Genomic DNA, 19,119 nt, shown 5'->3' with positions numbered 1-19,119 from the left:
CTGAGCAAGCTCAGCCTTGCGCTGCGTTGTATCAAATGTTGTGCAGGAAAATGGGAATGTTTGTGGAAATATTGAAGTAGGGGAGGAGGGGAGTGGGGGGTGGGGTGGGGGGGTGGTTGCCGGGGGTTGCGTCCACTTGTGCCGGTCCGTGAAATCTCTCGGAAAAAGAAGTAGTTGGAGGCAATGCCAAGTGAGGACTTGGTTAAGAAAAAGTGCTTTGAATAGGATTGCAAAGTGAGGGCGAATGCGAGGGCCCAGGTATATTAGAGCGTGAGCTTTTTCTTTGTGCTACACATACCTTCGTCGCAGAGCACTAAACAATTATTTTATATGTCAATGAGGCCTTGTGCCAACATAAATACAGTCAAGGCCACTCTGGGATTAAGTCCGATAAATTAACCGCGCCACCTCCCCACACACTCTCTCCGCGCGCAGGTTTAATCCCAAAGCCTCGCGAACTGTTCACACACGTCGGTCGAACAAGCTACGGATTGTTAAAGCAAACTTTAAAACGACAAATGCAGGCAGGGCACACTCGCAGGCTTTCGGCTGCTTACACCTGTCCTGCGCTCCGGGGCGGCACAGGAACGGAAGGAAGGACTCGGCTTCGGAGCTTCCACTGATTCTCGTTCCACGGGACAAAGCCGACACGGATCTGTGTGAGGTGCTGCGTCTCTGAAACCTAACCCAGCCAAAAAAATAAAGCCCGCACGCACACACACACAAATCTAAAATGTGTCTGGCCTTTTAAAATTTTCTTTTCTTTGATTTCCGCCCCCCCCCCCCCGCGCATACAAAAAAAAAATCCTCATTGAGGGGAGGGGGAGAAAAATTAGCAATAAAAGCTTCGAAAGTCTTGGTTTAAATTTTTCCCAAATTGAAGCAACATTTTTTGTTTCCCCGCTCGACTCCGAGCTGCATTGAGACTAAACTTTCATATGTTAACTCGGGGAGAGAGAAAGGGAATAAAGCTGCCAATGCAGCAAATGCAGAGCAGGTATCTGTGAAGAGAGGAAGACAGGTTCACGTTTTGGGTGTTTGTAGGCTCTTTGTCAGAACTGGGTATTAAGTCGACAGTAGCTCCGGGTTAGCCGATGGGTTAACTTTTCCTTCTCTTCTTTTTAAACAACGTTACGACGGGTTGCGAAATTGAGAATGCAGCCGGTATTGACCTACTTTCAGACAGGATGGCGAGGCTGGCACAGGGCCCTCGGGAGTGTGGAGCGGGGCTTTGAAAAGAAGTGGATTAAAAAAAAAGTTGAATGGTAGTTCGGAGTTTGCCGTGAGTTACAGCTTTGGAGAGAGCGAGCGAGCAAAGATCTCAACGCTTTTTTTAGATTATGATAGCCTTTAAATCCCTCGTGACGTTTTATGTGGTTATTTTTTTTGGCAAACCATTTTTATAAACAAGTGCAATTAAAGGACAACGTATTTTAATCTCGGGGAGCAGCGCGAGCAGCAAGTGGCAGGAAATGTACGGATGTTGTAAAGCCAGGTCTGTGCGCGAAGGACTAATGTTGACCATTTAATTTTTTTTGTTCTTTTTGATAATTTATTTCCTGCCCCCCCTTGCACTTCCCCCCCCCCATGTCTATTTAAAAACAAGTTGCTTAGCTTAGAGGAAAAGGGGGAATTTTTTTTAATATAAAAAAGGGATGAAATTAAATTGTTTGTTTGTTAATCTGATCATTCCTATTACGAGGAGCAGCTGGTTTGGGTCTAGTGGGACTGTTCGTGTTTCTAATGGTGTGTGATGCCCCCAACCTGCCATAGTACAGAGGGAGAGAGAGAGAGAGAGAGAGAAATGAAAAATTCATAAATGCTGGACTTTGCTTATTCATTGCATATGAAGTAGTCGATTTGGCAAATTGCATTCTATCTCCGACTGCACAGTCCCTCTTTAGGAGCGTCGATTGGCTGCCTGGTAGGCGTGACTTTGCCAAATAGGTGGGCCTTAAGCTGGCAAGAACTCAAGCAAATGGTTGGGGATTGTGTGGGGAAAGAGAGAGCGAGCGAGCGAGAGAGAGAGAGAGAGAGAGAGAGGGAGGGAGGGAGAGAGAGAGAGAGAGAGAGAGAGAGAAAGAAAGCTGCAGTCTTCTCTGCCAGCGGTCTCATACTCGCTCCAACACGGCAATCCGTCCCTCCATTGCTACGATTTCTCGTTCCAAATAGGCCAGAGGAGCCCTGCTATCAGACGAACTTTCTTTTTTTTTGGCCAAGGCTGTTTGTGCATGATTAAGTCCTTTTTTTTAAATATATAAAGCCGTTTGCTGGAAGTGTCACATTTTGTGCGTGTGTGTGCAAGGCAGAGTACCCATTCGCCCCGTATTGGGTACAATCATTGAACGCAGAGCAGTTCTCAGCGTAATGAGAGTTCGAAATGGTAACTATTTAAAAAATGCCTGCACAGACGTAATGGAACTGTATTTTACCACTAAGTGTGTGTGCGTGTGCGTGTGCGCGTCTCGCAAAGCTACCGTGTTTAATTAAATTAATTTATTTTTTTACTAATTTTCTCAATTGTTTCCTAACCGTATTGATTCCCTTCTCTCCTTTGTCTCCTTCTCTTCCAACCACCCCCCCCACCCCCTTCCACCAACAGGATGAATTTCATCCCTTCATCGAAGCCCTTCTCCCTCATGTCCGTGCTTTTTCGTACACATGGTTCAACCTGCAGGCTCGCAAACGCAAGTACTTCAAGAAACATGAGAAACGCATGTCCAAGGATGAAGAGAGAGTGGTCAAGGATGAGCTCCTTGGAGAGAAGCCTGAAATCAAGCAGAAGTGGGCGTCCCGGCTCCTGGCGAAACTGCGGAAAGATATCCGGCCTGAATTCCGGGAGGATTTCGTGCTGACCATCACCGGCAAGAAGGCTCCTTGCTGTGTCCTTTCCAACCCCGACCAGAAAGGCAAGATTCGGCGGATCGACTGCTTGAGGCAGGCCGACAAGGTCTGGAGGTTAGACCTGGTAATGGTCATACTGTTCAAGGGGACTCCCTTAGAAAGTACTGATGGTGAGCGCCTGATCAAATCACCGCAGTGCAGTAACCATGGCCTGTGCGTCCAGCCACACCACATTGGAGTTTCTGTAAAGGAACTTGACTTGTATTTGGCCTATTTTGTACACAACCCAGGTAAGTTGCCCATTTGCTTAACTGTTTGCATTCCTTGTTCTGTCTGCGCGCCCTCGGTTGCATTTGATCAATTGTAGAACGATAGCGCTGTGTTTGGACGGTTTACATTTTAAACGTTCCCTATGTGCAGAAGCAACGTTCGATTAACCTAGGAACCAAACAGGCGTAGAAAAAAATTCTTAATTTTGTTAAAAATTTTTTTTGTAAATTAACCGCTAAAGCCGAGGGAAAAATATATTAAAATGTCCCTTTTTGTTTCGTACAGTGACCATTATATTTAACCCATTCTGCTGTGCTTACTGAATGGGTGCCTTTTAAAAAAAAAAATAGATAAAATTCCTAAATTTGTTTTTAATAGAAGTATCCCTCATGTAGCTTAAAATTTTGACAAAAGGCGTTGCCAATAAAATTAATTGTTTCTGACAAATATCATTCATCATAAGGACAATTGCAAAAAAAAGGGAAAAAAATACTTAACAAATGAAATTCGAATTGAATAAAATCTGTTGAGATGTCAACCTTTACAGCGAGTGCAGCCAACAAGAGCCCATTAAAATTCCGACTTAGCCCATATATTTTTTTTCATTATTAGTTAAAACGCTAGTCTTCTTTCTCCCACCCCCCCTCTCAAAAAAAAACCCTTCATGTTTGTGGTTTAAGTTGTAAATGATAAAAATAATTCGCAGCCCAAGCTTTACACACTGAGAATAGTAAAGTCGAGGGATTGAAGAAAAAATATATCGTTAAATTAAATTGAAGCAGTAGAAGGCCCTCTAGCCCATTTTGTCTCCTGCTGCCAAAGTGCCAGCCATACCGTCGTCCCTTTGTATCTTTAACGCCCACCTGAACAGGCTAGACAGGACCTGAGTTTCATTTCTTACATCCCTGCACCCCGCACCCCCCCCCCGCCACCCCTTCCTCCGATGCTTGCCCAGTAATGCACTGGCCTGTCGACTATCGGTCGCGCGCTCCGGTTGGGAGTGGGGTTTCGACCCACAGCCTCTGCCACCGGGGCTGAGAGCACGACTGAATGAACCAAGCTGACGCTTCCAAAATGTAGGCCAACTCTCACTTGTGACATCTTGGATTGGGCGCAAGAGCCAAGCCCTGTCAATAAATGCCTAGGTGATGTCAAAGGAGGCAGATATTCTGATATCTATGCTTAGAAGCGAAAACGAAATCTCACACTCACAAATCGAATTCGGATGTGAATGTGGTAAATAATGTGACCGCATGCTGCTGAGAGATATAAAGAGTGCCACCAGTAATAGAAAATGAGTAAATGTTTGATTTGCATCCAATGTGTATATTGTCCAATTATGCATTGCGTCTCATGCTAATGTCAATATGAATTCTTACTGTTGTGTTTCATACCCCTTCATTGTGAGGATGCATGTGCGACCTCACCCCCACTGGGCATGTGCCACACTTGTAATGGGCACTGGGAATTTAAAAGAGACACACTTTTTTTTTTACACACACCCAGTTGCAGGCGTGAATGCAAAGAAAAATTCGACAACTAGCTGCCCAGTAACTGACAAAAGTCTGTCCTTTAAAGAAATGCTAAAGGCGATCTTCTCATGTTTTAGGTGTGCATTGTGACGTCTCTCTGGGACAAGGGTGTGGGGCAGATGTGTTAAAATTTGGGGAAAAAATCTGAACTTTATATATTAGGACAGCGCACTGGTTGAATCTCATTTTAAGTTGGTGCAAAAATGTTTCTGGAAGTGAGAAGTTAGCTGCATGTCACAGACTGGAGGGCTGTTTTATTTGGGCATTGTTGGAGGTTGTAATGAGCATGAGAATCGAACGCAGAGAGTTCGGATTTATTCCCAGCACAAACTCCCAAGCCCGCATCGAGTAACCTTGGTAAGTAATCCTTGGTTCTGCCTCTAAAGACTGGCACCCTGTTAACTCATTCCAGCGACGGAAACAGGGTAGCTATAACCGGTCTGGGTCACAATCATGCGGTTGAAATGAGACAGTGCCAAGTCCTGCCTGGCATTGCAATTGCTTGCCAGTCAATGCGGGCACAGCTAAAACGCCACCTTCATTTTTTAGAGAGAAAATTCTCACTCACTCCCTCTTCCCCCCTCGCAATCATAAAGCGATTCGTGCTGGTTGTAAATGTTTGAAATGCATAGCCAGATTAATGTGATAACCTAGGGTTGTGTTCTAGGTAACCAAATGTCCTAGACGACAGGCTTGGACTGTATAGGTTGGTGTAAAAGAATTAACCAGAGGGAAAGAAGTGCTCCTCATGCCTGGTATTGATTTTTTTTTAAAAGATTTGTGGGAGAATGTACAACGAATGATTTTTGTCTTGCTCTCTCTCTCTCTCGCAATCTCCACTTCATTGGCAACCAGTCAGGACACAGATATACCGCAACTCAAAGTAGATAGATAGAACCATGTCATCAATTGATAACATTTGAAGAGCAAAACCATAAACGGTCCCATTTTATCTGCGCGCGCCTTGGCATGATCAGGAGACTGAACTAACAATCATTTTATGTCCAGATTGCATCCTGTCCCATCGATGTTACCTTGTCCAAAAAAAAAATATGTGGTTTATTAATTTGAGCTTGATGTTTTTCTGGTGCAATATTCAAATCTGTTTTATGAACTATATTTTACTTCAAAAGTCAAACAATCTACGTCAAGTTTTTAAAGAGGTAATAAAATAATATTTGCATTTATTATAGCCCCTTATCGCATGAAAAGGGCTCGGAATACTTCACACAATTGATAATGTTTGGAGTGCATCAGTTTCTATGCATATTCTGTGTAAATTTATATATCTGAGATTTATTCGACCTGAATTATGTGTGCCTGTTGATAGATTTATATATAATGTCTAAGGCATTGAACAAAACGTGCCTGCAAGGCAGCTCGCTAGTTAGACCTGTCCCGCCATTTTCACTTCACTGAAACAGTTGCTAAAATGGCGTGACTGTGCAGTACTGCCCGAGCAAGACCGATGTGGAGCAGCAGCCACTCCATAAAGCTTGTGGCAACACTTGTGAAGAAATAAAAGCAAGACGCAGAGTGCAATTTTGAGGCTTTCTTCTAACTCTGTCCTCTTGAAACTCGGCTCACACGCAGGGCTGGCGACGTGAGCCTGCCTCTCGCTCGAAGCTGGGTTTGTTAGCGATGATTTTGTTTTCGCAGGACGGAGGGGGATGGAGCTTATGTCTATGCACATCGCCAGTTGTGTTATTATTGTGTTTATTCCTTACACTCTTCAGTTTTTTTTTAGTGTCACCCATTCACCTCCCGGTTCTCCTACTCTTTTCGGCTTTGGCAGTGGTGTCTTGCACCTGGGTTCTTGGCCCTTCAGCTAGTTTTCTCGATTGACCAGGGTAATAAATGCAATATTAGCGGAGAGCTGATTGATCAGAATTGTCTTCATATTTTATCATAAAATGACATATATAGTACAGTCAGGTGAGCAATGGAATAGCAGCAAATATATTAACCTATACCGTACACGTGTGTAAAGTAAAATAAGGACTTGTCTTTCTGAAATGTCTCAACACACTTTGCATTACAACGAATTACATTTGAAGCGCAGTGACTGTTGGGCAGGAAAACAGAAATAGAAAATATACCTTTAATATCCGTGAGCAAATTCAAGAGTGATATGGGTTGGGAGAGGCAGAATCAGGCTGTGTCGCCTGCGGCACTGAAAGTGTTAATCACCTATCTCCTGTGTGCATAATGGTTAAAAACTAACACCTTAACAAGAGAGAGTGAGGCGTTGAAGAGTTAAATAGCGAGATTTTGGAAATACTGCTGGACGCCGTGGCTGTAAGTAGCGCCTGAAAAATATTAAAATACGATATGATTGTTGATTTTAAAAAAAAATCAGCGGTAGTAGTTGAACGCTATTGTTGGTGTGTCTCGCAACTCCAACGATGAAACCGCGGAATGACAAGAAGGGGGAACTGGCCACCTCCGAAGACTCCACCACCTCCCAACCCCCTCGCACCTTCCCCCCCCACCCCCCCAAAAAAAAGGTTTCTGAGAAAGAACGGCTTTTAATTTTTCAGAATAAGGTTGGCGTAAAACTGACCGTCAATGATTGGAATGAATAATTGCAGAAGAGAAGCAACTGTGGGCTTGTTTCGGATGCCTGGCGCTATTATCCGTCGATCACTTTTTTTTCGAAAGCCGACGCTCATTGCATCGCGATCTACTGCAGTCTATTAACGCCGTTCTGTGCACACTGATAGATCGGCGCCCGAGTTCTGGTGACTCGTAGCTCTGAAACCCTCCAGATCGAGGGGCTCATTGGCCAAGGAAAGACTGGGACATCTGTTTGGTGTCCACAAAACGTCAAAAATCTCCTCATTAAATAAACTGAGAGCTAAAAGATTTTTTATTTATTTAAATATTTTATTTCCCACTCACTCTCCTATACCTGGGTTCTGTTTAATATATATATATATTAAACATTAACATATATATTTATAATATCTTTTTTATTGATAAATAAATATGTTACATATATTTATAACATATTTAGCTTCCCCATTGAAGGATATAAAAGTTCTGCAGTGTCTTGTGGTGTGAAATGGTGTCCATGACTGGAAAGGGCTTGCTTCGGATTTGCTAGCGTTGCAGGTGAGCCATGTTGCGAGAGCTTTTCTTGATGCACAAGATGGCGGACGTTGCCGAGTCTTGGTACTGAGACTCGGCTCCACGCGGTCACAACTCGTTGCCGTCGCAGCCAAGCTGCCCACAGCAGGGAGGGTCCGAGGAGAAGTTCAACGGGGCCGAGACCAACCCGGTCTCGCGGCCAACGGCACGAGCGTGAGGCTGAGCTAGCTGATCTCAGCGAGGGCAGCCGCACGGGCATCGCAGATCCCTTCGACGCCCCTAAGTTGCAGAAGGGGAAACGCCAGCCCCGATGGTGTTCCAGTGGACCCCCCGCCTCTTGCTTGAAGGTGTGTGAACGTTGGCTCAGCTCTCGTACCTCCCTGGTGGAATTTCCCGCTGACATTCACTGTCCAGGCCAACAGGTGAAGAATGGGCATTCGGGCAAAAGTTCCAGCGAGTGGGTGGTGCCCATGAAAGTGTACCCAGGACGAGTAAGTCCCTGCAGGGAGAAATTGGGGAGGGATGGAGAGGGTGGGTGGAATTGCGACCAAGTTTGGGACAAAGCCTGGCAAAGAACAATCCCTCATTAACCCATTGGGGGTCAGCTGTTGCTGCACGGAAGGCCAAGGATAGACAACATGTGCCCTTCGCCCTAACGTTTGGATCATATAACAGATCCTACATCATTTTCAACCCCGAGTAAGCGTAAAAAAAACATCTGTCGTTGTGGACATGGACTGTGCTGGGATGTTTGAATTCCATTCCAAAATACTGGGCAACCTCTTTGGTTTCCGTGATCCTGCTCGGTATTTCACAGGCTCCTTCTTATTTATTCAGCCATTTAAAAACGGAACCAGCTTCATTTGGCTCCCTCCTTTGTTAATAAAGGAAACACTTCCACGTGTATGAGACCTTGTTACGTAGCTTAACCGTCACAAAGTGCTTCGCACAATGGGATTATTTCTGCAGTGACTGCCGGCAGGTAGGCAGGCAAGTGTAGCAGCCAACTCCAAGCCAGCACCATTCAGCGAACCGTAATAAAATGAGTGGCCAGTTAGTCTGTTTTCGGTGATGTTGCTTGAGGAAGGAATGTTGGGCAGGGCACTGGGAGAACTGCCCTGCTCTTCTTCGAACAGATGATCACGGAAGCCCACCTGAACAGGCAGCCGGGGTCTCAGTTTGCCAAAGGCCAGCACCTCCAACAACGCTGCACTCCCTCAGTCCTGCTTGGATTAGGCGCTCCTGTGCTGGCGTGGGACACAGACCCATGACCTGCCTGGTCAGAAGCAAGGGTGCTCCCAGCTAAGCCAAGCTGACTCTACAGTCAGGAATAAAACCTGACTGGGGGGGGTGGAAAGAACCTCTGATCTTCCTCAAATGAGTTTCTTCCGGCGAGGAAAACGCGATCCAGTTTCAACCAGCAGGAATATGGTCAGGTCGAGGCATCTGTCGAACCCCCTGCTGCTTGCTACTCATTCCAGCTGGACATTATAGAAAGATTGCATGCTGTCCAAATTGGATAAGTGATCAAAGGTTGCTGCAGCATTGATGTTCTGCCACTAGATGTCACTAGTGGTTTTGGCATCACAAAGCATGCGAAGGACAGATGGAACACCAGATACGCATCGATTTTTGTCCTCCCTTGTTACTGCCCGAAACCAGGATTAGACTCTGACTAGCGTGCATCCCTTGAACGGCACCATCAAAAACTGATCATCTGCTGATTCACTCCCTTGTTGTTTGTGCCACTTTGCTGTGTGCACTTGGCTGTGGCACTGGCCTACGTAACAACAGCCAGCGCACTTCAAAGAGAAACCCCACTGGTTGCGAAGGATGTCCCGAGGGCGGGATAAAAGTGCTATTTAAATGGACGCTCTTCTTTCTTTCTTGCGATCTAGATGTGGGAGTCTGAGTGCTTCAAAACTTAGAGCCCAGGATCTAAGAGCGAGCGAGCACAGGCCACTGCAGTCTCTAGGGCTCTGAAGCCGGAGGGTCCGTGTTCAATTTTGTAGAAGTTCAAACAGTCAAAATGGAGACAGGATTTTTTTGCCCCTGGTACCTTTTAGCCTATTTTATAAAATGGTACATAACACTGACTAAATGTACCAGTGACACCACCCCACCAAACGTCACTGATACCTGGGATGGCAGGAATGACGTATGAGGAGAGGTTGGGTCGATTGGGCTTGTACTCGCTGGAGTTTAGAAGAATGAGGGGGGATCTCATTGAAACTTATAAAATTCTGACAGGACTAGACAGACTAGATGCAGGAAGGGTGTTCCCGATGGTCGGGGAGTCCAGAACCAGGGGTCACAGTCTAAGGATAAGGGGTAAGCCATTTAGGACAGAAATGAGGAGGAATTTTTTCACCCAGAGAGTGGTGAGCCTGTGGAATTCTTTACCAAAGAAGGCAGTTGAGGCCAATTCATTAAATGTATTCAAGAAGGAGTTGGATATGTTTCTTAAGGCTAAAGGGATCAAGGGATATGGGGAGAAAGCAGGGACAGGGTACTGAATTTGGATGATCAGCCATGATCTCATTGAATGGCGGAGCGGGCTCGAGGGGCCAAATGGCCTGCCTCTGCTCCTATCTTCTATGTTTCTATGTCACGTTTCATTGTATTGATGGGTTGTCCACTTTGGATACCTTCGATCCTTTGGATGGCGTACAGTTGGAAAGGAACAATCCACTGGGCACCTTGAGCCTATGGATTAATCTAACACTAGTTGACCGTTCAATTCTAACGGTACGTAGAAATAGTATTTGGTTCTGCAGCATATTTTTGGCGCTCACTTTTAATCTAGGACTGGGCTACTCTATATTTGGGTTATCCCACTTGAACATACACTGGCTAATTGCATGCCCTATTCCAGTTACACACCTTGACTTAGGCTTTTCTTTCTTGGCAACATAATGGCGTGAGTTGCATAGTCATATCACTTGTGTCCGACGTCATTATGAGTGACCCTCTCCGCCTGTTTCTTCTCCCTCCACCCCCCTCCCCCCCCCCAAAAGAACTGACTATTTTGTTAAACACGTTGTCATGAAGGCAGTTTCCCTTTTCAAAAAAAAAAATTCTCCGGAAAATCTCAATGTTTTGAGAGTGCCGATATGTTAAGCGAGTGTAACAAAGGCAGGAAACCTTGTAGGGTGATAGTGCTCTCAGCCTAATAGCCTATCTTCATCAAATATTACTGAAAATTAACCTCTCTTTCCTTTAAATCCTACCCTTCCTCAACTGGATTTGTGCTAAGGGCCTGCTGCGATGGGATGGGAGAGGTCGGAGAATAGAATCTCAGAATGTTAGGAGCCTTCTTTGAAGGGAAGATGTGGGAAATGACACCCTCCAACACATTTTTTGTTCGCTAAATGTATAAAACTGGGAGTAGTGCTGCTTTTGGCTCCATTGGACTACTTAAATAAAACCACATACAGTGGCGTGATTTTGGAATACAAATTTAATTTGCTGATACCTGGGATGGCAGGAATGACGTATGAGGAGAGATTGGGACGATTGGGCTTGTACTCGCTGGAGTTTAGAAGAATGAGAGGGGATCTCATTGAAACTTATAAAATTCTGACAGGACTAGACAGACTAGATGCAGGAAGGATGTTCCCGATGGTAGGGGAGTCCAGAACCAGGGGTCACAGTCTAAGGATAAGGGGTAAGACTGAGATGAGGAGGAATTTCTTCACCCAGAGAGTGGTGAACCTGTGGAATTCTCTACCACAGAAGGCAGTTGAGGCCAATTCATTAAATATATTCAAGAAGGAGTTGGATATATTTCTTAAGGTTAAAGGGATCAAGGGATATGGGGAGAAAGCAGGGACAGGGTACTGAGTTTGGATGATCAGCCATGATCGCATTGAATGGCGGAGCAGGCTCGAGGGGCCGAATGGCCTACTCCTGCTCCTATCTTCTATATTTCTATGTTTCTAATTGTTCTTCCGAAGAAATGTGGGTGAAGGGCCAAGCCCCAGTGGTACAGGACGCCGCCAAGATTGAAAAGAGCGGGGGAAGACAACGGGATAGATCGTAATAAGAAAACCCGTGAAGACATTGGTACCAATTGCAAAAAGAAAAGGATTGTAGGGCTTTTGAAGATGCTAATGATTCTTCTCAGCCCTCCTTCATAGCAATAGCATTTTAGCCTTGACATGGGGGTGTTACATAGAAACATAGAAGATAGGAGCAGGAGTTGGCCAATCGGCCCCTCGAGCCTGTTCCGCCATTTAATGAGATCATGGCTGATCATCCAAACTCAGTACCCTGTCCCTGCCTTCTCCCCATATCCCTTGATCCCTTTAGCCTTAAGAAATATATCTAACTCCTTCTTGAATATATTTAATGAATTGGCCTCAACTGCCTTCTATGGTAGAGAATTCCACAGGTTCACCACTCTCTGGGTGAAGAAATTCCTCCTCATCTCAGTCCTAAATGGCTTATATCCTTAGACTGTGACTCCTGGTTCTGGACTCCCCCGCCATCGGGAACATCCTTCCTGCATCTAGTCTGTCTAGTCCTGTTAGAATTATATAAGTTTCAATAAGATCCCCTCTCATTCTTCTAAACTCCAGCGAGTATAAGCCCAATCGACCCAATCTCTCTTCATACGTCATTCCTGCCATCCCAGGTATCAGTCTGGTGAATCTTCGCTGCACTCCCTCCATGGCAAGAACATCCTTCCTCAGATAAGTGTTGGAAAAGTCTTGCATTGATGTCTTCGTTGTAAGTTTTGGGCCTTCTCTAGCTCTTCAACGCACACAGTGGTCAACCCTTCGTAGACTGTGATAGGGTGTCAGCCACAGAAAAACAAACCGCGACATGTTTTCGGGAGCTCCTTATCTTAGAATATGATTAGCGTAGGAGCGGTCCCTGACTCCACGTTAATTCATGGTCATATTACAGTATTTAGCAATCGAAAGTGTGCTCTTACTCATAACCTGTGAAAATTCTGGCGGCTAATCGGATAATAGGAGTGATGTAATATAATGCGATACGACAAGAACAAGAACAACTTTCATTTATATAGCGCCTTTAGCATAGTAAAACATCCCAAGGTGCTTCACAGGAGCGTTATCAGACATAATTTAACACCAACTCACATAAGGAGATATTAGGACAGGAATATTGGTCAAGGAGGTAGGTTTTAAGGAGCGTCTTAAAGGAGGAGGGAGAGGCGGAGAGGTTTAGGGAGGGAATTCCAGAGCTTAGTGCCTAGGCAGTGGAAGACACCGCGATTGTGGGACAGGCTGGATGGACCAGAGGGTCTTTTTCCTGTCCACCGTTGCTCGTATGTTCGTAGGAGTGTGGATGATGGAGAAAAAGAAAGACTTGCATTTACATCGCGGCTTAGTCACATCGCAGAAAGATCTCAAAGTGCTTCACTTACAATGAATTACGTTGAAGCGCAGCGACTGTAGCTATCTGGGCAAACACAAAGGGTAATGAGACGAGTGACCAGTTAATCTGTTCTTGTTGGTTGAGGGAGGAATGAAAACCAGCACATTGGGAGAAATCCATGCCCTTTTCCAAATCCTCGATGTCCTCCTGAACCACTGGAATCGACCATTGGGACGCCGGTTTTAGCACTGGTACACTGTAGCGGCCCTTGTCCTTCTAGATGGAAGAGGTCGCGGGTTTGGGAGGTGCTGCCGAAGATGCCTTGGCGAGTTGCTGCAGTGCATCTTGTAGATGGTACACACTACAGCCACGGTGCGCCAGTGGTGGAGGGAGTGAATGTTTAAGGTGGTGGATGGGGTGCCAATCAAGCGGGCTGCTTTGTCCTGGATGGTGTCGAGCTTCTTGAGTGTTGTTGGAGCTGCACTCATCCAGGCAAGTGGAGAGTATTCCATCACACTCCTTACTTGTGCCTTCTATTTTGTGGCTATTGAGGTGAAATTACAAAGATACCGCCTAGATTAATAAATCAGCGAGTGGAAGATTGTGTGCATAACTGCTACAGTGAACCTGGGTGTCAGCCCAGATTATGCACCCAAGACCCAGGAACGGGGCTTCTCGAGGGTTCCATTCTACATTGCTCCCAACTTTGTGCAAAAAAAACCTTTGAGTGGCCGAATCGTGAACGATGGGGAAAATTGCTTTTGACTTGCGGGTGAGGAGATGGGATAGGTGTTCCCGTCTCTCTCCGAAATGATATTTTAACTCTGGAGCACATAATGCAGACAGCATGGATTGGCAAAGAACAAAAGGAAAAACATTTGCTAACACTTTTCAGGTCCACTCAGTTACGGTTAACAAAGACAGATGTTGATTACTTTTTCTCTGCCGCCCATACGTTATTGCAACCAAACTGCGTGATGTGCTGAATGGCAAACAATCGGTCAATTCTTCAATAGCCGGCAATAAGACAGGCGTAAAGAAAATTGGAGGAGGAGGGGGTAATTTTTTTTTTAATTCGTTTTTTTGGGATGTGGACATCGCTGGCAAGGCCAGCATTTATTGCCCATCCCTAATTGCCCCTCGAGAAGGTGGTGGTGAGCCACCTTCTTGAACCGCTGCAGTCCGTGTGGTGAAGGTGCTCCCACAGTGCTGTTAGGGAGGGAGTTCCAGGATTTTGACCCAGCGACGATGAAAGATCGGCCGATATATTTCCAAGTCAGGATGGTGTGTGACTTGGAGGTGGTGGTGTTCCCATGCACCTGCTGCCCTTGTCCTTCTAGGTGGAAGAGGTCGCGGGTTTGGGAGGTGCTGCCGAAGAAGCCTTGGCGAGTTGCTGCAGCGCATCTTGTAGATGGTACACACTGCAGCCACGGTGCGCCGGTGGTGGAGGGAGTGAATGTTTAAGGTGGTGGATGGGGTGCCAATCAAGTGGGCTGTTTTGTCCTGGATGGTGTCGAGCTTCTTGAGTGTTGTTGGAGCTGCACTCACCCAGGCAAGTGGAGAGTGTTCCATCACACACCTGACTTGTGCCTCCTATTTTGTGGCTATTGAGGTGAGATTAGAAAGATACAGCCTAGGTTGATAAATCAGCGAGTGGAAGATTGTGTGCATGACCGCTACAGTACCATTCCATGCCATCATACACCATGTTCCAGTGCATTTGCAGGACTGAGTGGCGCAGTGAGTTGGAATGAAACCCGGACTCCAAGGGTTAAATTACGAGAGATTGCACAAACTAGGGTTGTATTCCCTGGACTTTAGAAGGTTAAGGGGCGATTTGATCACTGTTTTCACGATATTAAGGGGAGCTGATAAGGTAGATAGAGAGAAACTATTTCCATTGGTTGGCGAGTTTAGGACTAGGGAATTGGAGCCTGAAAATTAGAGCCAGGCCTTTCAGGAGTGAAGTTAGGAAACACCTCTACAAGCAAAGGGTGGTAGAAGTTTGGAACGCTCTTCTACAAATACAGTTGATCCTAGGCCAATTATTAATTTTAATTTGGAGATTAATAGATTTTTGTTAACCAAAGATATTAAGGGATGTGGGGTAAAGGCGGGTATATGGAGTTAGGCCACAGATCAGACATGATCTCATTGAATGGCGGAACAGGCTTGAGGGGCTAAATGGCCTCCTCCTGTTCCTATGTTCCTAGAACACTGTCCTTTCAAGCTTAGAACCTGGGCTTGACTTTAGTCCAGAGTCATGGGATGAAAGGCCCTTCTGTCTGTTGGCTGTGAGGATCTCAATGCAGAATATGGTGGGCATGGCCTCATAGCAGAAAACATAATGCGATTGAACACATCTCGACACTTAAAGGGCAATCTCGCTCAAAGAGGTCACAGAGCAGGAAGTGGAAGTGCCACAATGGTGCAATGGGGGACGTGTGGTTGGGGGGTGGGGAGGTGGAGTCACTGTTCTGAGATTGCGCATGAGACATGATCTTGAGGCAGAATGGAAAGAACTTAACTTTGCATTGAACCCACACTGTGCTTGACCTGGGAGTTCTTGGTGCTGAACTTGAGTCAGAAGTAGAAAAGTGCTCAAAACCCCAGAGATGACATCCCTCACCTTTTAATGAGCACAAAAATTAACTTAAAAAAAAAGGAATTATAACAATTGTATGGTTGTGTGGGGAGTTCTACCAAATAAGCACTTAATAAGTACTACATAGACTTAATTACTTTAATTAGGATGGAGTTGCTCACAGATTTCTACATACGATGAAGTAATTAGATACTTGTTCATGAGCCAAAGCCAACTATGAAAGTCTTGAGTCATTCTTGGATTCAAGTATGTTGGGGCCAATGAAGGAGTTTTAACCCAATAGAATAATGGGCCACCTGATTTTTATGGCATGCCAACACACTGAACTGGACCCTTGTCGTGAAGTGGAAGGACCGAGATTATCGACCTGCTATTTTTAATAAATTCTTCATTGGTTGCAAGGCATGTCCTGAAGACATAAGGCGCTATAGAAAGGAACGTTCTTTCTTCAGTCATTGGTGAGCGGTGATGGCGTTGGGAAGGTAATGGTTGTGGGCTGTGGGCTGGGTAATGCATTTGCCAAAAAGGCAACATTTCACAACAAATCCTGTGAACCTCTACACTTCCAAGAATAACTCAAGACTTTCATAGTTGGCTTTGGCTCATGAACAAGTATCTAATTAATTCATCGTATGTAGAAACCTGTGAGCAACTCCATCCTAATTGAAGTAATTAAGTCTATGTAGGACTTTTTAAGCACGTCGTGCAATTTGTTGCTCTAGTCCTGCAATTTTTCTCAGGAAGTTCCTGGGAGATTCTGGATTCCGAATGGATCTGATACGTTATGTGTCCCGGATTCACACTTGCCCCTATTCTCCTAAACCTAGGGTTGTACACCCTGGAATCTAGAAGGGTAAGGGGTGATTTGATCAATATTCCCACGATATTAAGGGGAACTGATGGGGTCGATAGAGAGAATCTATTTCTGCTGGTTGGGGAGTCTAGGACTAGGGGGCATAGTCTAAAAATTAGAGACAGACCTTTCAGGAATTAAATTAGGAAACACTTCTACACACAAAGGGTGGTAGATGTTTGGAACTCATCTACTGCAAATGGTAGTTGATGCAAGGCCAATTATTAATTTTAAATCTGAAATTGATAGATTTTTATTCACCAAAGGTATTAAGGAATATGGGCCAAAGGTGGGTATATGGAGTTAGGTCACAGATCAGCCATGATCTCATTGAATGGCGGAACAGGTTTGAGGGGCTAAATGGCCTCTTCCTGTTCCAATGTTCCTAGAACACTGTCCTTTCAAGCTTAGAACCTGGGCTTGATTTTAGTCCAGAGCCATGGGATGAAAGGCCCTTCTGTCTGCTGGCTGTGAGGATCTCAATGCAGAATCTGGTGGGCATAGCCTCGTAGCACAAAACATAATGCGATTGAACACATCTCGACACTTAAAGGGCAATCTCGCTCAAAGAGGTCACAGAGCAGGAAGTGGAAGTGTCACAATGGTGCAATGGGGGCGTGTGGTTGGGGGGGTGGGGGGGTAGAGTCACTGTTCTGAGATTGCGCATGAGACATGATCTTGAGGCAGAATGGAAAGAACTTAACTTTGCATTGAACCCACTCTGTGCTTGACCTGGGATTCTTGGTGCTGAACTTGAGTCAGAAGTAGAAAAGTGCTCAAAACCCCAGAGATGACATCCCTCACCTTTTAATGAGCACAAAAATTAACTTAAAAACAAAAGGAATTATAACAATTGTATAGCTGTGTGGGGAGTTCTACCAAATAAGCACTTAATAAGTACTACATAGACTTAATTACTTTAATTAGGATGGAGTTGCTCACAGATTTCTACATACGATGAAGTAATTAGATACTTGTTCATGAGCCAAAGCCAACTATGAAAGTCTTGAGTCATTCTTGGATTCAAGTATGTTGGGGCCAGTGAAGGAGTTTTAACCCAATAGAATAATGGGCCACCTGATCTTTACGGCATGCCAACACACTGAACTGGACCCTTGTCGTGAAGTGAAAGGACCGAGATTATCGACCTGCCATTTTTAATAAATTCTTCATTGGTTGCAAGGCATGTCCTGAAGTCATAAGGCGCTATAGAAAGGAACGTTCTTTCTTCAATCATCGGTGAGCGGTGATGGCATTGGGAAGGTAATGGTTGTGGGCCATTGGCTGGGTAATGCATTTGCCAAAAAGGCAACATTTCACAACAAATCCTGCGAACCTCTACACTTCCAAGAATAGCTCAAGACTTTCATAGTTGGCTTTGGCTCATGAACAAGTATCTAATTAATTCATCGTATGTAGAAATCTGTGAGCAACTCCATCCTAATTGAAGTAATTAAGTCTATGTAGTAATTATTAAGTGCATCGTGCAATTAGATGACACCTGAAGACTGTAGGGAAGTGAGGAGTTCCACCGTTTTAAGGTCCTGGGAAAGCATGAGCTGGACTAGGAGATGGAGTGATGAGTTTTCAGTTCAATGTTTCTTTTCATAAAGAAACAAAATATACATTGACAGCAACAGTGTCCATCAAGGTGAGAGGATTCTTCTGCTGTGAAGTCGGGCACATCACAGGCCAGATGCTGAGTGAAGGTCCCTCAACATTCAGCCTGGCCTTCATACTCAAACGAGCATGTCCTACTTGCGTTTGTGCAGTGCAGTGTTTTGATTTCCCAGGTCGGCCAGCCTGAGGCTTCTCTAAGCGAGAGTGCCAATTTAGTCCTGACCGGCGGCTATTTTTCTAATATGGGCTCCTGGCCGAAAAAGGAACCGAGTTAAAACTATCCAGAATCTATCGTCTCGCAACACGCAACACCTACAGGCGGAGAGAGGGAGGGAGATTTTCAGCTGGACGGGGCCTGGGGCTGGATTCAAACTCGCGCCCTGGAGACACTTTTTCTTCAGCGCTGAGCGGACATCATTTGTAGAAACATCGCACCAGTCGCTTGGCAGGGAGCAGTAATCACAGCGCAGTCACTACATGGGTCACTGGTTTTATGGGGACACTTTGTTCACATCTATGTATAGGTTTGCAGCTGCAAAATGATAAGCTGGACTAGAGCTAATCCTCAGTGAAGTCTGACTTGAGATCTTATTACCTTTGACTCTGTGTGTGTGTGTACGTGCTTGTTTTCCTCTCATTTTGTGTGCACATCTCCATCTCTGCAATTAAAAAAAAAAAATAGGGCGATTGTTGGAACTTTTTCCTCCGTGGTCACATTTGTCCTCTTCACCAAGTATCCTGAATAGGTACAGGTAGAGTAGCCTAATAGTTGCGGTAGTGGACAAGCAGCCAGAGGTTGTCAGTTCAAATCCCACCGTGACATTTGTTATGAAGCTGAGTTCAATTAATCTGTGATTTGAGGACAAGCAGCTGGATTTCTGTAGAAAGCCAACAGGTTTACAAAGAAAGAAAGGACTTGCATTTCTATAGCGCCTTTCCCGACCTCGGGACGCCCTGAA

General features: G+C 45.2%; 1 protein-coding gene across 8 annotated transcripts in view; it reads left to right on the top strand.

Moving 5' to 3' along the window:
- Positions 1–19,119, top strand: part of nfixb (nuclear factor I/Xb) — a 609,152-nt gene that overhangs the window by 59,190 nt on the left and 530,843 nt on the right. For 7 of the 8 annotated variants that reach the window (XM_085971683.1, XM_085971682.1, XM_085971684.1 and 4 more), the window contains one exon: positions 2,603–3,134. In XM_085971683.1, coding sequence (XP_085827809.1) covers positions 2,603–3,134 — 532 coding nt within the window. Of the gene's footprint in view, positions 1–2,017; positions 2,384–2,602; positions 3,135–19,119 lie in introns of those variants that run through there. The other variant, XM_085971687.1, reaches the window with a different exon arrangement.

Source organism: Somniosus microcephalus, chromosome 31 (assembly GCF_052327205.1).
Source record: "Somniosus microcephalus isolate GS21.2 chromosome 31, FLI_Smic_1.0, whole genome shotgun sequence".
Lineage (NCBI taxonomy): Eukaryota > Metazoa > Chordata > Chondrichthyes > Squaliformes > Somniosidae > Somniosus > Somniosus microcephalus.
This window is presented reverse-complemented; position numbering and strand designations above follow the sequence as displayed.